Here is a 20,847-nt window from a genome sequence, read left to right on the forward strand (position 1 = left end):
CTAGGAAGTACGTGATGGAGGAGTTTCCCCATGAGAACAGCAAAGATTCTAACAGGGGTTCTTGAGGTAATTTTCTTATTTGGAAAGCCTTGTTAGGAATTCCACAAATTCCCTCTGCTAAAGCTGCACACGAATTTTTGTTCTTGGCCGGAATTTTATCAATTAAGGTGGCGACTATTAATTGGAACTCAGCTTTCCCCAGTGCCTCTTGCTTTGGGAGCAGAGCGCCCTCTGGTGGCAGACAAAAGAACCATCGGCGGCAAGTACAACATAATAGCAGATCAAAGAAGCCCAAGAATATTGAACAGGAACTTGGAGACGTCCTAGTCCACCCCTCTTGCTGTGCAGGTGATGAACCAAGGTCTGGAGAGAGGCCCTGGCCTTCCCAGAGTCACACAGTTAATGCCAGAGTCTCTGTTGATTCGGCAGAAATTATGCACACAGGCCGGGCTCCCCTCATTACTAGCTGTGTGACCTTGGACAAGTTACCTAACCTCTCTGAGCCTCGATTTCCTCTTTTGTGAAATCAAGATGATAATGGTTTCTCCCTTTGCATCTGCTGGAGGATTAGATGAGCTAACACTGTAAAGTGCTTGATCTGGGATCCTTTGGATTGTGAAGGACCAAAGAACAAGTTACTTTCCTTGGGGGAAGTGACATTTAAGTACACTGCCAGTGCTTCACCTGCAGTACTTTATACCAGTAAGTACCAACCCCCTGTAGCCAGAACAGGAGGTGGTGAAGATTAGGACTACTGTCCTGGCTCTTGGACCCCCAGACCAGAGCCTGTCTTGACCTGACCAGCACCAGCTACGCCTCCTGAAACTCTCTAGGCACCAGGCTGAGGGTGACAGGAGGCAAAGGTCCTGTCCCATGACTCTGGAGTTTCTTGGAAATCAAGGGCTACTTTACGGGGACTTTCGGGTACTCGCCGACCTTTATCTCTTACGGATAGATGGGAGCTATAGTGGGAGTCAGCTTTATCTGTTTTGAATGCACTTTTTTTCAATTAATTCACACCACTGTAAGTATTTCAAACCCTTCCCTCCAACATGTATATCAAAGGACCCAGAACAGTACAGAAACCCACCTCTATTATCAGTTAAACTCATTATCCTTTACTCTTTCTGCAAGCTTAAATCATCCCTCAAAAGCAATTTGCTTTACAATTTCCAGGACCAATAAAATTACCTTTGTAGACACCCAGTTTTCTCATCTGTAAAATGGACATAAGTAACACCCACACAGCATTACCTCCTGGGTTCGGTGTAAAAATCAAACAAAATAACGAATGAAAAGTGCTTTGAAAACTAAAAAGTGCTATAAATGTAACAGGGATTAGTCTTTTTCATGTAATCTGGGCATCGTTCAGGCACCTGGGGACTGCTTCCCAGGAAGGCAGGCATACGACTTAAGAAGACAAATCAGTCCTCTCATACGGGCTGGCACTGTAAATCCAAGGACAAGAATATACTGTTTTAAAGAAATCCAGCTCCTTTGCTGAAGTTGGAAACGAGGGAGACTCTTCATGACCCTCACTGTGGTGTACTTGGATTCGAATGGCACTGTGGCCTGCAATCCATTTTGCATCCTACATGTCCCTGGTATGTAGGGGATAATATTTTCACAAGAAACCAGTCTGAAAGTGTGTCCGGTGTTTTCGCCTTCCTTAACCCTGGGGCAGGAGGCAGAAAGAGTGAGGTTATTCACCTTTACCATCTCTACCTTCTTGCTGCAAAATTAGTGATGGTGATGATGATAATGATGATGGTGATGATGGGGGACAGGATCGCCTTTGGAGGCTGAATGATTTTCCAACGTGATGCATCGAGTGTGAAGTACAGCAAAACTCACTCAGCCTTCTTACCTATAATTCTTACCAAGTATTCTTAGCAAATAATCTCCATGACCTTCATGAAAACAGGCATCTATATAGGAAAGGTTAATTTTTTCCTTCCATTTTCCTTTCTCTATAGAAATATAACTATTAAACTAACAAGGCACAACCATTACTAATTTCAAATCAATTTGTATTAAAGGTGTGGCAACAAGTCCCTTAAGAAAGGTTGAATTTGACATCTTTGTCACTAACCTTCAACTGTAATTACCACTGTTTACATTTAACTGTTGGGAGGGTGTTGCAGATCCCTTTGAGAATCTGAAGGGAATCATGGAATCTGGCCCCTGAATAATAATTATGTATATAAAATTTGCATACAACTTCACGGAATTCACATCTTCCTAAACTAGGTTTAAAGGAGTCCTAATTTTGCCTCTAGTTTGGGTAACTAGCCCATCATTCTTCAGGGTAAAATGCTTCTGCAGTACACGTGGTGTTGGGAGCTTTTCAGGTCTTCAGGTCAGGCTGACACTGGAAGCCCTTGAGAGTGGATTTCATTCTACATTTTAGGCACTGAGTACGTGAATCTATTTTTGTCTGTTTCTAACTTCTCCAGAGAAAGACTGCATTTGTCCTTCTAGGACACCAATCACATTCCCATGTCCTCTTGTTCTCCTGGCAAAATGCTGAATAAAGAAGGAGAGATTTTGACTCTGTGTGGCTTGAATGCTTTAAACAAACAAACAAACAAACAAAAAAAGCTTAATTGAGGTAGAATTGACTTTCAATAAATTATATGTCTAAAGTGTACAATTTGATAAGTGTTGATGTGTAATACACCCACGAAGCTATCACAACAATCACGATAGAGAACATATCCTTACCCCCCAAAATTTCTTTGTGGCCCTTTGTAATCTCTCCCTCCCACCCTTCCTCACCCCACCATCCCCAGGCAACTGCTGATATGCTTTCTGTCACGATTGATTAGTTTGCATTTTCTAGAATGTGACTGGCCAAAGGTCATCCCAACGCTAGCACCGACCCTAGGTTGGGGGGCTGGAGCTTCTGACTTCTGGTTTCAGCATTTTCCTCACAACGTGGGCTGCCCTCTGTGAAGGACTGAACATCTCCATCACAAGCCCAGCCAAGAAAGTGCCAGCACCAGTAACATCCCTGGGATACCCTTGATTCCAACACCAGGGTCAATGTCATATACTTTAATATAGGCGAAGAAACACCATAGACATGTTGAAGGTCCACGAGAATGATCATTTTGCTCTTCACTTTATTCTAAAATGAGTTCTTGTGCATCATAGCAGGAAAAAAATGACAGAAATACTGAACCTAGCTAATTTAGTAGAAACCATTTAAAATAAAGATACGAAGTAATGGATTGCAAGTAGAATTAAAATAAATGATCCAAAATACAAGTCTCACTTTGCAGACTACTAGCAAACCAAAAATGTTAAAGGCACTTCCTTAACTTGAAACAAGACATCTTTAAAAAAAAAAAAATTACAGCAAATATCATACCTAAAGGCAAAATGTTAATCATTCTTTTTCAGATCAGAAACAAAACTTATTCACTTGCCTGTTTCCGTTCAGCCTCACAACACCCCTAAGGGTAGGAGGAAGAAAACGGCTATCTCCATTTTGTACATAGAGAGCTAAGGCCCATGATATGCTCCAGAGCTCAGACCTTTGAGTGTCAAGGCTAAGGTCACAGTCATGTTCTCAGCAAATCCAAGGTCCTTCCCACCATGTAAGAGGAGTATAAGCACCTGGGTCCCTGGGCATGTCTGCTTAAAAACGGCCAAATCTGCTTGTTAACGTGACTAGACTCAGCGGACTTGGTACAAAACTGAATTTCACAAAGAGCTTTGAAGAGCATGTGTTAGCGTGTGGCAGTGATTGGATGTGTATAACCTGTCCTTGGTTATTTGAAGAAGAGGAGGTGTGTTTCTGAGCAATCAGGGTCCCCGTGTGAGAAAGGAATGTTTCCACAGCATTTCAAGGAGGCCCATGGAGCTGGTGGGTGGACCCCAAGATGCCCTGGACCCAGGTTCTCCCACCAGGAGACCTGGCATGCTCACAAGCAATGGACCTGCATAGGGGAACCAGGACTCCTGTAAGCCTCCTCACAGAAGCAACGGTGACACTGTCCATGGGCTCGCCTCAGACGACAGTCACATTGCTACTTGGCCCATCCCTTTGGTCCTGTGTTCATCCACTCAGAGTCCTCTTGATCTTTCTTCCCGCTAATGAGTTTTTCCCCATGATGGCCCAAGGACTTGGGCCTTTCTCTCCACTCCCGCAAAATGGGTATAGCCCTCATTTCTAATAATCTTTTGAAACAACCTCTGCTTTCCCTTCTCCCTATTTACCCTCCATGCACACGCACCCACACACAGACACAGAGCCCATTACAGAACTGCCTTCCTTAGATACCCTCTGATCACAAGTGGGAGTGATGAATGACGCAGCAGTGGGCTGCCCCTGTGGTCAGGGAACATGTGGTTCCACGGGGTTTCTACCCTGAGTTGTTCAGAAATAAGGAACTGCTTCTCCTCACACATCCCCTGTACGTTTCATTTATATCCCAACTTGCACCATGCTAGCCTTGGCCAACTTGCCCATGGAAGCCAGGTCTGGTGGCTCTTTTGAGAAAACGGATATGAAAAAAGATGAGGAGGCAAGTCACTGAGAAATCAAACCCCTTTCCCCAAATCACAAAGTAAAGCAAATCCCCACCGGGGTCAGGAGTAGGATCCAAGGGCTCCTTTTGGATGCAGAATGACTTCACTGCTTATTAAACCACAAGGTCTGAGCGTTGGAATGAACCTTATCAGATCTGTTCCTTGAAGAGTAGAGTCAACCCCAAAGTTTTCCAGATCTGCAAATGAAATTTGGATTGGTTAAGAAGCAGCGTGGCGTCTCTCCTCACTCCAAGCACAAATCCCTGTGTGCTTAGCTCTGTTCCAGCTCCAGATCTGCTCCTTGGCTGTGCTGCATCACTCCAGGCTCAGTCTGGGAATAAGCCACCACAATCCCCTCCTTCTCTCCACTTCGACAGCAGGACGGTGAGTGTCACGAATGGGCTCCTCACTTCCTGAAACAGTCTTCACGTATATGTGGGCTTCTTCTGCTCCCATGATATTCTTCTCCTGTGTGGGTAACCTCCTAGGATTCTTGAGAAAACAAACAGGTTTAAAAAAAATACATCAAAGACTTTTGCTTCTGGCCAAGTTGGAGTAACAGCAGCCAGACTTACCCTCGCACCTGAAACAACCAACCATCAGACAAAATATTTGGAACAGTTTTCAAGACGTTGGATGTCATCAGTGTGATCATTGATATGGTTGGGTTTTAATCTACCGTCTTCCTATTTGTTTTCTATTTGTTCTGTCTGTCTGCTGGTACTTAAAATTTTTTTCTGTCTTCTTCTGTATAGATTTTAGAAGCATCTTATTGAGTTCCATGAAAAATATTTGTTGAGGTTCATATTGGAATTACATTTATTATATAGATCAATTTGAAGTTGTTTGATATCTGTATACTATTGAGTCTTCTTATCCAGGAGCATTAAATACAAACTCCCATTATTTAGGTCTTACTTAATATCTTTTACGGAAGTTTTATTATTCTCCATAAAGGGATTACAGGTTTTTGTTAGATTTATTCCTCATCATTCTGTGTATTTTTATTACCACTACAAAATGGTATTTTTTTAAAATTACTTTTTCTAACTAATTGTTATTGATTTTTAGAAATGTGAATTACTTTTTAATATTGATTTTATATCCAGTAAACTTGTTAAAATATCTTGTTAGTTCTATTAATTTATCTGTGGATAATTTGGCTTTTCTATGTAGATAATCATACCATCTGTAAATAATGACATTTTTGTTTCTTCTTTTCCAGTCTTATGCTTTCTGTTTCTTTTTCTTTTTTTTTAATCTTTATTGAGGTATAACTGACAAATAAAATTGCAAGATATTTAAAGAGAAGAGTGTGATTATTTGACGTACATATACATTGTGAAAGGATTCTCCTGCACTGAGTGAATTTCTACTCCTTTTTCTCATCCTGCTGCATTGACTGGGGCCTAAAGTACAATATCAGATAGAACTGGTAACAGTGAGCGTCCTTGTTTTGTTTCTGATCTGAAAAAGAATCATTAACATTTTACCTTTAGGTATGATATTTGCTGTACTTTTTTTTTTTTAAATGTCTTGTTTCAAGTTAAGGAAGCACCTTTTAAATTTTTGGTTTGCTAGTTCACATCACAAATGGCTGTATAATATTTTTGAATTCTCTTCTATGGAAATGATCACATGATTTTTCTCTTTTACCAGTGAAACAAGTGATATTAAATTAATTTTCTAATATTAAATAAATCTTGAATTCCTGTCCAGCCAGTAAAAATATAATGAGAACCTCCTTTGTGCTTACCCTGTACTTCTCCTGTACACCAGAGGCTTTAGGACCCTTAGCTTGTTTGCCATGTGAATGATGTATAGTGTTTATAACCAAGAGTTCTTACCTCAGCTATCCTGGGACTGTCATAGATTTCTGAGATTTCACAAGGCCTCTCACTTTCCTAAGTTGTTTTAAAAAATAAAACAAAATAAAGAAGAAGAAGAAATGAAAGGTTACAGCATTTGCCCATGACCATGATTAAAATCAGCGGTTCTTAAACCTGGCTGCACATTAGAATCACCAGAGAGCTTTAAAAATAAACCAAAATAAACAAACGGATAATAACTACCCCCTCCCAGAAAAAACATAAACAAGAGATACCACTGTGAATTACTTCAAAAATAATCCAGGTTGACAGTGTGGAAAAGTGGGTGGAAGCGGAGACGAAACAAGATTGGCCGTTGTTAATAACTAGATTCATTATACTATTCTCTCTACTTTAGTATCTGTTTAATGTGATCTATCATAAAATGTTGGGATATTTTTGGTACCAATGCCACAGCTCTATCATTCAGAGATTCTGATTTAATCGGTTTTGGTGGTTGGTATTTTCATAGCCTCCAAGATGATTTTAAAGTGCCCTGAAAGATTGAGGAACCATTACTTAAATAATACCACCAACAACCACAATATTTCTTAATATATTTAAAGTTTACAGCTTGTCAACACATCTTTATACCCATGATCTCATTCCATCCTTACACCTCCGCTTACCTCTTAAAATAAGTTGGGTAGGGACTTCCCTGGTGGCGCAGTGGTTAAGAATATGCCTGCCAATGCAGGGGACATGGGTTTGAGCCCTGGTCCAGGAAGATCCCACATGCCGCGAAGCAACCAAGCCCGTGCACCACAACTACTGAGCCTGCGTGCCACAACTACTGAAGCCTGCACGCCTAGAGCCCGTGCTCCGCAAAAGAGAAGCCACCACAATGAGAAGCCTGCGCACCACAGTGAAGAGTAGCCCCCGCTTGTCGCAACTAGAGAAAGCCCGCGTGCCACAATGAAGGCCCAACGCAGCCAAAAATTTTTTTTTTTAATTTTTTAATTAAATAAATAAGGTGGGTATATTTTTTTTCTTTTTGGCCGCACTGCGCAGCTTGTGGGATCTTAGTTCCCCACAAGGGCAAGGAGGGATTGAACCCTGGCCCTAGGCTGCTGAGACCACGGAGTCCTTAACACTGGACCGCCAGGGAATTCCTGAGGTGGGTAGTTTTTATGACTCTTATTTTGGAGTTGAACTAACCAAGAAACAGAAAATGTTAAGTCACTTGTCCAGGATCATATAAATCATACAGTGGCAGAGCCAGGGTTAGAACCTACGTTTTTTACTCCCCGTTAACGCCTACCACTGTGAGAACAATCAGGAATGTTCATAAATAAGGATGGAATTAGAGCCCAGAGTCCACACAACACAGTTGTATCACAACCATGGACCCTGGCTGGACATGGGTCAGGGTGGCCCTTGAATTCTGAGCCTGGTCTCCAGAGCAATCTGGTATTTGGATGGGGTGGGGTCGGGAGATTCCCTTGTGACTGATGTGTGTTCAGAAGTGGGAAAAGGACAAAGATAGATAGAGTCACATACTCCCGGACGTATCCCTAAGATAGACGCCTCAGGGTCTGTTTGTCTCCCATCTTTCTTAAGATCACCTCCATCCTCTTTGTGAAGCTTGTGGCCTTGTTTCTCAAGGTTAGAAAACACACCCACTGTACTGATGTGTTTGCCGTAGCAACAAACGTCCCTCTCCGCTGCTACTTTTTGCCACCCCAGATACCATCCTCACATGACATAAGAGTTGTGTGACAAATCAGCTCTGCCTGGAGAATAATGTCATGAGTCTGAGACAGAAATTGAGGCACAGAAACATCCACCACCTTGTCCTCAGAAAACAGATATGGGTCCTGACACCCTCAGCCCAAAGCCAGTTCATCAAATACCGACTCTTGCCAACACGTCCAGACCCAAAGAAGCTGCTAATCACCTCGGTGGACTCACTGCTGCTTCTTCTTTGGTGAATCAGAGTAAATAGTAAGGCCACCAGCAGGGCCGTGGCCACCAGGGACGGGATGCCAGCTGCTAACCCAAGAGAGGGTCCACAGTCCTGCACAGAGAAAATAGTCAGGTTCTCCCGGAAAAAAGGAAGAGTTCGGTTGATTAAAAGTAAAACAAAACCCTACATGGACCCTAAGTATCGTACACAAAATCAAAAGGGTAATGAAATACAGTGAAAAATTGTTTGCAACGTACATGACAAATGGCTCATTTTCATAGGAGTTAATGTACATAGTTTAAATCAATTGGAAAAGGGCAATAATTCAATAGAAAATTGGACAAATATATGAAGAGGCCATTCCTAGGAACAGAAATACAAACGTTGCATCAACAGAGGAAGAGCTAAAATACAGTTCAAAGCAACAATTAGATACCATTCTTATCTATTAGTCTGGCAAAAAGTAAAAGGTTTTAGTGTATCCCACACCATTTTGATATGAATTTTTTAATTTATTTACGTTAAATGCATGAGCCAATTAATTTTCAGACTCCCATTTTGCTTTGATCTGGGTGGAAATAGCCATGCTTGTAGCCCCGTAAGTTTTCAGATTTGCAGATTATTTGAAAATACCAAAGATAGTGTTCAGAATCCCTACACATATGCAACTGTCGTATAATACTGGATTCTTCTTCATTTTGGGGGGGGGGTGATTTTATTAAAGAATAACATAATACGTAAAAGTATATACATTATAAATATACAGCTTGATGACTTTTCACGTGATGAACCCACCCATGTAACCAGCACCCAGATGAAGAATCAACGTTACCAGCCCCCCAGAAACCCCTCGGGCTCCGTTCCAGTCACTGCATGTGTAACCTCTATCCTGAAATCCATCACCATAGGTTAGTCTTGTCTGTTTTTCAACGTCATCTAGATGCAGGTAGAAAGTATGTAGTCTCTTGTGTCTAGCTTCTTTTGATCAACACTTTGGGAATCATCTGTGATTTTGCGTGTTCTCCTTCCCTTTTGAACTGACTTGGTCATAAGAATAATAGTTGAGGAAGATTCTGTGCTTGGTGACAGTTCACATATCAAACTTTAATCCTCAAAACGAATGCATGAGATGGGTACAGCATTATCCCCATTTTCTAAATGACCAAGCCAAGGCTCCAAAATTTAAGTGATATACTTACCGCTCCTTTCCCACTGGTAACAGCTGGGGAGGAAGTCTGGGTGGAAAAAGAACATACATCTTAAGAAAACAAAATCTATAGAATGCACATCACACAACACAGTCTGTCCAAGGTTAAGCTGTAATGCCTAAAGTATATCCCTTTGCTAAACTTTCTATTAAAAACAACTGCCAAACAGAACCCTCTTTGACTGCTTCCCAGGTAAGAAGGAATAAAATTGGGTTACAAGGAGAGAGAAATCAGAAATTCAGGTGAGGTCTTCATTATTCACCCTGTGGATGTGCCATAATAGGTTTCAGAACTCAAAAAGTTTTTCTCCTGTCCCAAGTCCCCACACCCTTCCCAGCACACTTTGGGCCTACTTGTCCCCGTTGCTAGAAGGGAAAAAAGTTAAATACCAGTGGAAGCCAGGCTCTTTAAGGAGGCCTTACTTGTTTCCAAACTGCAATGAAGCAAATGGCTTGGGCAGGTATCTGAAGTTGTGAATTATCCATGCTCCTGGGATAATTCTACATTGAATGAGTACAGTACATGTTCCCATTTCACATCTCCACTCAAGGAGGGGCACTGGATTTTACCCATTTATGAGATATTTCAGATGAGAGTCTTATCTGGATCAATAAATCTCAGGGCACAGAGTTCCACATTAGCAACTGACCCGTGTAAGCTATGCGAGGTGGTGCCGTGTGGGGTTAAGAGCACGAGTCCTAGGCTCACACTAGCCAGAATGAAATGGCGATTTCTCCACTCACAAGCTAATGAGCCTCATTTCTTCATCTATAAAATAGGGCTGTGAGTACCTACTTCTAGGACTGGTAAGAGGATCAAATGAGCACCGGGAGTATAAGCTTTTGTCATTCCTTTAAACTTGGCAAAGCTCTGGCCAGACCTGTTATATATTGAATATTCTCATCAACCTCAGTGAGTACACTGGAATCCCAGGGACTTGGACTTTTGACAGTTATTGTCTCTATTTTACAAAAAAAAAAAAAAAAAAAAAAAAGATCCAGATCTCAGAGAAGTTATAGGTCTTCTCCCAGGTCTCATAGATAACCATAAATCTAACCTGAATGTGGATGTTTGCATTCCAAGCCTAAGCCTCTTTCCCAGAGAGCTCCCATCAAAGGAGAGATTTGCTAACCAGGTATTGACACTTGGTACTTAAATGGCTACAGTTTTTAAAAATAGAACTACCATATGACCCAGCAATCCCACTGCTGGTCATATACCCTGAGAAAACCATAATTCAAAAAGAGTCATGTACCACAATGTTCATTGCAGCTCTATTTACAATAGCCGGGACATGGAAGCAACCTAAGTGTCCATCAACAGATGAATGGATAAAGAAGATGTGGCACATATATACAATGGAATATTACTCAGCCATAAAAAGAAACAAAATTGAGTTATTTGTAGTGAGGTGGATGGACCTAGAGTCTGTCATACAGAGTGAAATAAGTCAGAAAGAGAAAAACAAATATCGTATGCTAACACATATATATGGAATCTAAAAAAAAAATGGTTCTGATGAACCTAGGGGCAGGACAGGAATAAAGACGCAGACATAGAGAATGGACTTGAGGACATGGGGAGGGGGAAGGGGAAGCTGGGACAAAGTGAAAGAGTGGCATGGACATATATACACTACCAAATGTAAAATAGATAGCTAGTGGGAAGCAGCTGCATAGCACAGGGAGATCAGCTCTGTGCTTTGTGACCACCTAGAGGGGTGGGATAGGGAGGATGGGAGGGAGACGTAAGAGGGAGGGGATATGGGGATATATGTATACATATAGCTTATTCACTTTGTGATACAGCAGAAACTAATACACCATTGTAAAGCAATTATACTCCAATAAAGATGTTAAAAAATAAATAAATAAATAAAATTTTTAAAATTTAAAAAAGTAAATAGCTACAGTTTTACCGAAGCGCAATCTCACCCCACCCCCACCTTAAAGCTGCATTTACCTTAAGGGTTCTATTTCTCAGGGTGATGCCAAGAGTTGCATATCATTTTGGGTAAGATGTTTTGTCTTCAGGTTACAGAAATTCACTTGGGCTGGATTTGGCCCCCCAAAATGAGTTATCTCTAAGGATTCAGGGGTACCTCATGGAGCCCATGGGCAGTGAGAATCTGGCCTCTCTAGGGACTGAAGCTGGGGACCGGGAACTTGTCAGGACCAAAGCCTTCCCTCCTGAGATCTCTCCATCACTCCTGGGCAGAATGGCCTTTCACCTGTACTTTTCTCTGCCTGTTTGCTTCCTTCTTTCTCTCTCCAGATGGATTTTTCTGCCCTCATGAACACCTGCTAATCGTACCAGCTAATGCTTATGGAGAACTTACTATGTGCCAGGCTGTTCAAGTACTTTTCCTGTATCGACTCATTTATTCTGCACCATAGCCAGTGCAGCAGGACTGTAACGATCCCCATTTTACAGAAGAGAAGAGTGAGGCACAGAGAAGTCAAGTAACTTGTGCAAGGTCACACAGCCCTAAGTGGCAGATGCCGAGTGGCCTGGCTCCAGGGTCCAAGCTCTTAACCGTTGGACTACTCTGCCTTCCATGACCAAATGCAGCATCCCAACCCAGTTTTTATACTTGACAGTTCAGTATGGCCCAGTAGGGGCTGACTTGCATATGTGGCCCTGTCCCCAACTCTCTGCAGAGAAGCTCTCATGAGCTGAGTATCCACCTTTCCCCACTTCCCAGGGCTCTGGTGTTCCCAGTCATCCAGCTGCACCGAAAGGGAAGGGTTCTATGGTAGAAATATCACTGCCAGGTAGGGTGGCCAGCCGTCCCGGTTTTCCACAGAAATTGCCTAGGTGGTAGCACATTCAGTGCTAAAACCAGACAGTCCCAGGCAGGCTGGGGTGGCTGTTGTCCTATATAGGTTCAAAGGGAGGAGGGACAGTTCTCAGAGAAATGTGCTGTGAACCAAGGAGATGCTCCCAAAGTGATGACTAACAGAATAAGGGCCTCCCTCTCGACCCGTTCACCCTCACCGCCCCAAGCAACGGCTTCTTGCTTCTCTGAGTTACCTTCGTAGGCTGTGCCAAGCCAGGATAAGACAGAACCTGGGGTCTCTACGGACCTGCTGGCTTCGAGCAGCCAGGGGGAAAGTGCCAGCAGTGGCCATATTAAAAGGTTTTGACAGGTAAGGAGAGGGATAGGGGAATTTGTCTGCAGACAACAGGCAGAGGCAGAAGCAGGGGGCAGAGTGAGTCAGGGAGGTTCAGAAGTCAGGGCCGCACCGGGAGGGTAGAGCAGGTGCCGGCAAGTCACGGACAGATGTCAGGGCCGCCAGTGTGGCAGCAGAAGGCCGGCAGTGAGTCTCGAGGTTCTACCTTTCTGCTGCTCTCCAGAATGATGCCCCCATGGTACAGTAAACACGGCCACGGGCTTAAGCGTCCCCTTTCCTGGCGATTCAGTTTATTCTCTTTGAATGACCATATGACTTTTCAGAAAATTTGGCACAGCCAAAACCACTGAAAAACTGGGCCAGGAAAACACCTGCCTCCATCACAGCAGCACTTCTGGTCAGAAAACAATCCTGGCGTGTTATCTCTACACAACACAAGAACAGAAGATGGAGGGTGAATTCTGGATTGAAACGGTCCACCATCATCAACTGCAAATCTCCATTTGGACTTGCAACTAAATGTCACAATCCAGAGCCATAAAACATTCATTCTTCTTGACCCAATAATTCCCCTTCTAGGCTACATTCTAAGGAAATCAGCTTAAGTGCTGACAAGGATTTATCTATACCTACGTTTATCACAAAATCATTCCTAATAGTGATTAATCACTTAAAGAAATAATTCACTTGAAGAAATATCATATGACCACCCTCAGTACGGTTATAAAGGTGGATGGAAAACATTTATCATATAAAATTATGGGTAGAATAAGAAGACCACGGTACAAAAGCAACAAAAGTCAAAATTTATGTAGAATCAGACAGGACTGGAATTAGTGTCCCCAGTGTTTTCTGCTGATGGCAATTTAGCTGTTTTGGTTTTTTGCTGTTTTCCTTTTCAAAATGCGTATTTATAATTTTTATAATCGAAAACATTTCTCTCAGCACCCCCCAGCTCTTCGTAGTGCCTTTGACACCTGTATAACTTGTTGCTCCACATGAGCTTTGTGTGATGGCATCCTGGAGGCCCAGGGTCGACTCTGCATTGATCTTTGCTGACCTGCCTGGTGAACAGGGACGGCTGTACTCACCGTGTTGGCCGGCAGTGTGACGTTCAGTGAAAAACTCTGGAAGAGAGAAGGAAACATTAGAGCTCCCAGGAATGGTCAGCCAGGCTCCTCACTCCTCCACCAAATGTCACTGACCCTGGCGGATTCCAGGAGAATTTACTGACCCACAGACTCGGTCAGTCCCAGCCTCCCCTCCCAATCTTGGCCCCAAAAGATGGCAGGGGAGCAGCGGAGCCTGAGGTCACGAGTTCCTCCCTCAGCATCAAGGCAGTCTTGGCCTCTCTCCTTTTCCAGGTCCTCAACCAGGGCCGATTAAGGGACCAGCCAGTGAAGCTATTGCCTGAGCAGTCCTGACCCAAAAGGGCAGCAGAAACATTACTAGAAGTTCAGCAGAGTGCTAAAAATTGTTTTTTCCCCTGGAATTCCTTTCAGGGAGGAAACTGTGTAAAGTGATGGCGCTTTCTTCTTGGGGTGGGAAGTAAGACCCCCCAGGGGCTCCAACAAGAACGCCTGCTCCTTCAACCCCCTCCCAGGGGGAGAAGCTGAAGAAGACAAGCTTCTGTTTTTGCAGAGTCCGAGGCAGGGGTTCCAGGCTGGAGCTGAGCTGGTCAGAACGACAGAGGAGAGGCTAACCCTCTGGGCCCTCCCCTCACTCAGCACCCAGCCTTACCTCTCCCCCAAATATGGCATCAATATTTCAAGATTGTGGGCTCAATGGGACACCAACAGGTTAGCCTGCCCACGTGCCCACCTACCCGGGTCAGACCCTGCCCAGGGCCTCCAGTGGCTCCTTCCTTCTCCCTGTCCCCACCTCCTGTCACTCCAGTTTGGGCTCTTTGATGCCAGTTTTTCCAGGCTGCTCTTTACCCAGTCCCTTCCCTGCCTGGATGTGAAAAATGGGTGGACTTTGCTCCAACTCAGCTGGCGACGCTTTCTGCCCCTTGTTCAGGGAGCTGAAGTTTCTACTTTCCGGACCCCTGCCCCGGCCCCCGTTCGTGTCCACCCCTCCTGGCTGGGCTCTCATTCAACCCCAGCCTCCCCGGTTCCCCACAGCTTGGCTTAAACTCCAGCTCCTGATCTTCCTGAAGCCTCCCAAGACCTGGTTCTGTCATTCTAGAAGCAATGTGTTTGCTAAGTTTTAAAATTAAATGCTAGCCAACAATGGGAAGATTGGGAAGGATTAGAGAATCCAAGAGAATCCTAACATTTCAGACCTGAGGTGCCTTCAAGATCATCTACCTCAGAACTCTCTCTTTTTTTTTTTTTAATACATCTTTATTAGAGTATAACTGCTTTACAACATTGTGTTAGTTACTGCTGTACAACAAAGTGAATTAGCTATACATATACATATATCCCCATATCCCCTGCCTCTTGCGTCTCCCTCCCACCCTCCCTATCCCACCCCTCTAGGTCGTCACAAAGCACCGAGCTGATCTCCCTGTGCTATACAGCTGCTTCCCGCTAGCCATTCGTTTTACATTTGGTAGTGTGTATATGTCAACGTTACTCACTCACTACATCCCAGCCTCCCCACCCACCTCGTGTCCTCAAGTCCGTTCTCTACACCTGCGTCTTTATTCCTGCCCTGCCACTAGGTTCATCAGTACCATTTTTCTAGATTCCATATATATGCGTTAGCATACGGTATTTTTCTCTTTTTGACTTACTTCGCTCTGTATGACAGTCTCTAGGTCCATCCACCTCACTACAAATAATTCAATTTCATTCCTTTTTATGACCGAGTAATGTTCCATTGTATATATGTGTCACATCTTTATCCATTCATCTGTCGATGGATATTTAGGTTGGTTCCATGTCCTGGCTATTGTAAATAGTACTGCAATGAACATTGTGGTACATGTCTCTTTTTGAATTATGGTTTTCTCAGGGTATATGCCCAGTAGTGGGATTGCTGGGTCATATGGCAGTTCTATTTTTAGTTTTTTAAGGAATCTCCATACTGCTTTCCATAGTGGTTGTATCAATTTACATTCCCACCAACAGTGCAAGAGGGCAGAACTCTCATTTTACAGAAGAGGAAGCTGAGGCCCAGGGACTCCTCAGAAATTACCTCACGGATAAATGAGAACAGTTGCAGCTTATCTCTTAAAACAGGCCAAGTGGGATTGGTCCATGTGACTCAAATCCAACCTGGAAGATGGTTCTAGAGGCAATAGTCCCAATATATGCAAAATTGTTGAGACACCTGTTTTAGCTAGCTTTCTGGAAGGTTGGAATTCAGAGAGGTTAATGAATGAGAAATTCCTTTGTGAACTAAAAATGTTTCAAGCACCTACAATGTATAGTTCCCCCTACCCCCTGCCCCAGAGATTATGTCTTTCAATTAAGATGGCCCCAGCCAGCCAGCACGCTTCAGTGGCGACTGTTCACTTCTCTGTCTCTTAGCAACAGGGGGCCCTCACTTTATAGAGAAGAAAATCGATGAAGAATTTGAACAAGTTGCCCAAATTCACACAACTGGGTCTTTTGGTGACAGCCTCTTTCTACTACATTACAGGCTTCCTCAGGACTCCTAGAATTTCTGCAGAATAATTGGAGCCCCCAATTATTCTGCACCTCCTCTTCCAGGACAGTATTAGGACAAGAGGGACATCTCGGCCACCTTAGGTCAGGGTCTTCCTGCTCAAGGGACCTAACCACTACCTTTCATGGTAATGCCAACTGAGCCTGCAGAGGACACTGGATGGTCTCTGCATCAAACGCAGCTGCCCAGAGCCTTATCTCATCAGTGAGCACTGGGTACTGATGTCAGCAGGCCCAGGACAAAGCTTCCTTTGGGGAGACAGCAGAAGGGAGGAGCAGCAACAAGTGGGCCATTGCACGTGCTGTTTATCAACATTTGGATGACGAAGGTTTTGGCTAATTTCAGAGAGACATTTATATTTTGTAGAAGAACACTACAGCAATCTCATGGAAAGAAAAACATCACGTAAATGTGGGTGGAGAAGAATCTCACGCAGTGTCCTTTAGAGAGGCAGCTGGGTGGGGCGAGGCAACCCTGGGCTTGGAGCCCCCTGATCTGGATTTGAGTCCAGACTCAGCCACTTAGTAGCTGTGTGGCCTGGGGAAAGTGAATCAAACTCTCTGGTCTCCATTTCCTCACAACAAATCTGTTCTCCCAGGCACTGTTTTTCCATCCTCAAAACAGGGATACCATTAACTAAGCCCAAAGGAAATAATGTCTGTGGCATCTCTTTTGAAACTATAAAACACTCCAGGTGGAGGATCACGTGGTGTCATATTCTTCATGGCCTAGTCAGCACAGAGCGAGGCACAGGGAAGCCCCTGGGAAGATCTTGTTGGATGGAATTGTCTACATGGATTAGCAATATTCAAAGTACTGGGATTTGGTACAAGGCACTCATTGCTAGCCTAAGCACTATGTGATATCTACATAATGGTTCTGAAGGTACATCAGGATTGCAGTGGCTGTCACTCATTAGGAGTCTGCTGTTTGTGACGGGAAGGAGAGGAGACGGGATAACCACCAGTCACTGTTATGAGTGAGTGGTCACACGCTGCACTCATAACCTCCCCACAAGGGGAGCGCTCTCATCTCCACACCATGGCTGAGGTGACCGAGACCAGGACAGTTTTCTCAAGGTCCCCAGCTGGTAAGTGGGAGGGGCTAGATCACAGATCTTCCCAACTCCAAAGCCTGAATTCAACTCCTTTTTTTTTTCTTTTTTTAAGCTTTAACATCTTGTTAAAAGACTTTCAAGAGGGCTTCCCTTGTGGTGCAGTGGTTAAGAATCAGCCTGCCATTGCAGGGGACACGGGTTTGAGCCCTGGGCCGGGAAGATCCCACATGCCGCGGAGCAACTAAGCCTGTGCGCCGCAACTACTGAGCCCGCGCTCTAGAGCTCGCGAGCCACAACTACTGAGCCGGCGTGCCTAGAGCCCATGCTCTGCAACAAGAGAAACCACCACAACAAGAAGCCCATGCACCACAATGAAGAGTAGCCCCCGCTCACCACAACTAGAGAAAGCCCATGTGCAGCAACAAAGACCCAATGCAACCAAAAATAAATAAATAAAATAAAATAAATTTATTGGGAAAAAAAAAGATTTTCAAGAAACAAGAATGCAGAGTGCGTCTTCTTTAGAGGACAGCCTTCTTCCTAATGTTCTGAACCCTCCCTGAACTGCCCTTTCCTCAGGAACTGGGTCCTGACTGTTGAATTCTGACCCCCAAGTCTCTAGTCTGGCTACTCCCCCAGCTCCTAGTAGATAGAAATGCGGGTTCTGGATCAGGAGAGCTCTTCCAATGTGGTGCCAGCAGGCAGGGCCCCTCCGCACCCCCTGAGGCCTAGAGGTGGGAGAGGTCATACCACTCTAACCTGGGCCTGACAGCCCTTCAGTCCTCCTGTTGCTCACCACCCCCCCATCCTACATTTGTTCAGGTGTTCATGCTTCTAACAGACTTTACTCCTAGATGTCAACTCCTTTTAACAATCTCTTTAAAAAGGAATCACAGAAGCCTCTTCTAACTTACCAAGCTTCATTCGACTGAGTCATAAGCAAACGTGTATCAAGTCAATAAGAAAGGTGGAAGGTTTCTGATGCAACTTATGACTCTCCCTGTTGCTGATCACGTAGCAGAAGGCAGACTGAACAAATAAGGATAAAGGCACGGGTCAGACCCATTGCGTCAACTGGGAACTGAATTTAGCTGAAACATTTACTTTGCACCCTTGTATGTGGGGTTTTAAAAACAAAACCTTAGTATTAAAATATAAGATGGAATCAGTAAATACTAGATAGAATGTTTTTAAATGATTGTACATTGGAAAAGAATTAAAAGCCAAGCTCCTTAACTTCCTTGCCCCAAGGGTACAGTTATATTTGAATTAGGAGATGTGAAATTTAAAAGTCTGGGGATTGCTTTTTATAGAGAGAAATGAAGGTTAGGCAGAGGAAAGACGCTCTCACTCACCATTTCCGACAGCCTCCCGAGAGCTTTCTCCAAACACTGCCCTCAGCAAGCTCCTTTCTTGCTGGTGTTATTGGCTTGTGTCTTGCATTTGTAGGAACATCCAGCTGGGAGAGCAAGGGTGACAGGAGAAGAGGTGGCTCCCAGAGAGCTCTGGCCAAGCCATTTATGGTCAGGGGAGTAGCCGAGTCTTTGGCCCACCCCTTGGGGAGGATGGTCTCCTGCTTCATGGCCACTGTGTCAGGGCCAGGTCATCTACCTTCATTGTCTTCATTTTCTGTCCTTTTTACTTTTCAAGCCCCTTCCTTGGTTACACCTCCATCTCAGCAAAGAACCCAGAGCTGGCCTGAGAGCTTGGCGACTCCTGCACCAACATCTCTTTAGAAACAATGGGTTACACAGGCTGAGGGAGGCTGGCCACTCCACCTCCAGCTGCCAGGCAGTGGCGTGACCCCCGTCCCAGCAATGATGGAGTCAACACATCACCAGCGTCGATGTAGGGGCCTGGGAGATGGGGGCTGGAGCCCGCTCTGTGTTGGAGGCTGTAGCTGCCTCAGTGAGCACACGCCTTAGGCAATGAGCCGCGTGGCGGTGAGTTAGTTTCACCCCCTTTCTGTTCTCACATTTTGATGGGGAGCCTCACAGAGCTGGAGGAAAGCCATGAATGTGGGCTGCCTTATAATTCTTATGAGTTCTTTGTTAGGAGTTTGCTTCTTTAAAACAATGAAGGAGTTGGAGTCTCATGTCAACAGAACAATTAAAACCAATCATTTGGTCATTTCAGTGAGTGCATTCATTCATTTACTCAACAAATCTTTTTGACAACTTCTCTATGTCACGTATTATACTGGGCACTGTCCTGGGCTTGGTGATAAAGACAAATGAGGCCCGAACTCTAAGGGAATGTATGTTCCAGTGAGGCAGACAGACAACAATCAGAACAAAACAGCAAAAAGCACTGTGGAGGAGCAAGCGGGGCGTCAGGGAAGAGTGACCGGAGCGACCAGGAGGCAGTTGCTTTAGACGTCTCTGAGAGCTGACATTTAAGATGGACCTCCCTGGTGGCGCAGTGGTTAAGAATCCGCCTGCCAATGCAGGGGACACCGGTTCAAGCCCTGGTCTGGGAAGATCCCACATGCCACGCAGCAAGTAAGCCCGTGCGCCACAACTACTGAGCCTGCACTCTAGAGCCTGTGAGCCACAACTACTCAGCCCACGCGCCTAGGGCCTGTGCTCCGCAACAAGAGAAGCCACCGCAATGAGAAGCCCTCGCACCACAAAGAAGAGTAGCCCCCGCTCGCCGCAACTAGAGAAAGCCCGTGTGCAGCAACGAAGACCAACGCAGCCAAAAATAAATAAATAAAAAAAATTAAAAAAAAAAAAAAAAAGGTGCACGTGAAAGATGAGAAGAGGGTCCCAGGCAGAGGGAACAGGAAATGCAAAGTCCCGGGGCTGAAGCAGGCTTCCTGTGCTGGGACCAGAGGGAGGCCAGTGTACCTGCAGGGAGGGACCTGGAAGAGGTTAAAGACAGAGTGAGCTAGGGGCCCGTGATGTGAGCAGGCAGGGCATGGTAAGATTTCCATCGCAGAGCAATGGGAAGACTTTCAGCGGTTTTGAGGGGGAGAGGGGATGATCTAACTGATGTTGACAATGATTACTGGCTTCTCTGTGGAGCCTGGATTATAGGGGACACAAGTGTTAACCTGGAGACTGGTTAGCAGAGTCCAAGCCAGTGGTGACGCTGGCTGCCCTGGGATGAGGACAGTGGAGATGGAGAGGAGTGAATGGGTTTGTGGCTTATTGCGGGGGTAAAGGCAGTGAGGCTTGATGATGGAAGAAATGTGGGGCAGGGGAGGGGAGAGAAGGGGATGGGAAGATCAGAATGAAGCTGACTCCTGGCTTTGGGGCTTGACTAACAGGCGTGGAGGCACCATCTGCTTAGGCAGGGGATACTGGAAAACAGGGTGTGGGGATCCAGGCACTGGGAGGCTGTGCTGAATAAGACCTACGTGACCTCTGCCTCATGGGGCCTCCAGTCCCCAAGGCTCCACGGTGACGGTTAAACTGAATCCACAGGTGCCTGGACGTTGGGGAGACAGCACAGTTCAGGAGGCCTGTTCAGGAAAGCCTTGGCTGCCCTTCTGGACCGTGTGAGGTCTTAGGCAAGT

The 20,847-nt window shown here is 44.8% G+C and overlaps 1 protein-coding gene across 1 annotated transcript; it reads right to left on the minus strand.

The window, feature by feature from the left end:
* Window positions 1–4,683: 4,683 nt before the first annotated feature.
* On the minus strand, window positions 4,684–18,753 carry OPALIN (oligodendrocytic myelin paranodal and inner loop protein). The gene is made up of 6 exons (XM_068548992.1): window positions 18,683–18,753; window positions 13,744–13,779; window positions 9,510–9,545; window positions 8,302–8,421; window positions 6,384–6,440; window positions 4,684–5,028 (listed from the first exon to the last, which is right to left on the minus strand). The coding sequence occupies exons 1-6, from the start codon at window positions 18,683–18,685 to the stop codon at window positions 4,852–4,854; spliced, it is 429 nt and encodes a 142-aa protein (XP_068405093.1). The 5' UTR covers window positions 18,686–18,753; the 3' UTR covers window positions 4,684–4,851.
* Between the last annotated feature and the right edge of the window lie 2,094 nt (window positions 18,754–20,847).

This window comes from Eschrichtius robustus, chromosome 7 (assembly GCF_028021215.1).
Source record: "Eschrichtius robustus isolate mEscRob2 chromosome 7, mEscRob2.pri, whole genome shotgun sequence".
Taxonomy (NCBI): Eukaryota; Metazoa; Chordata; class Mammalia; order Artiodactyla; family Eschrichtiidae; genus Eschrichtius; species Eschrichtius robustus.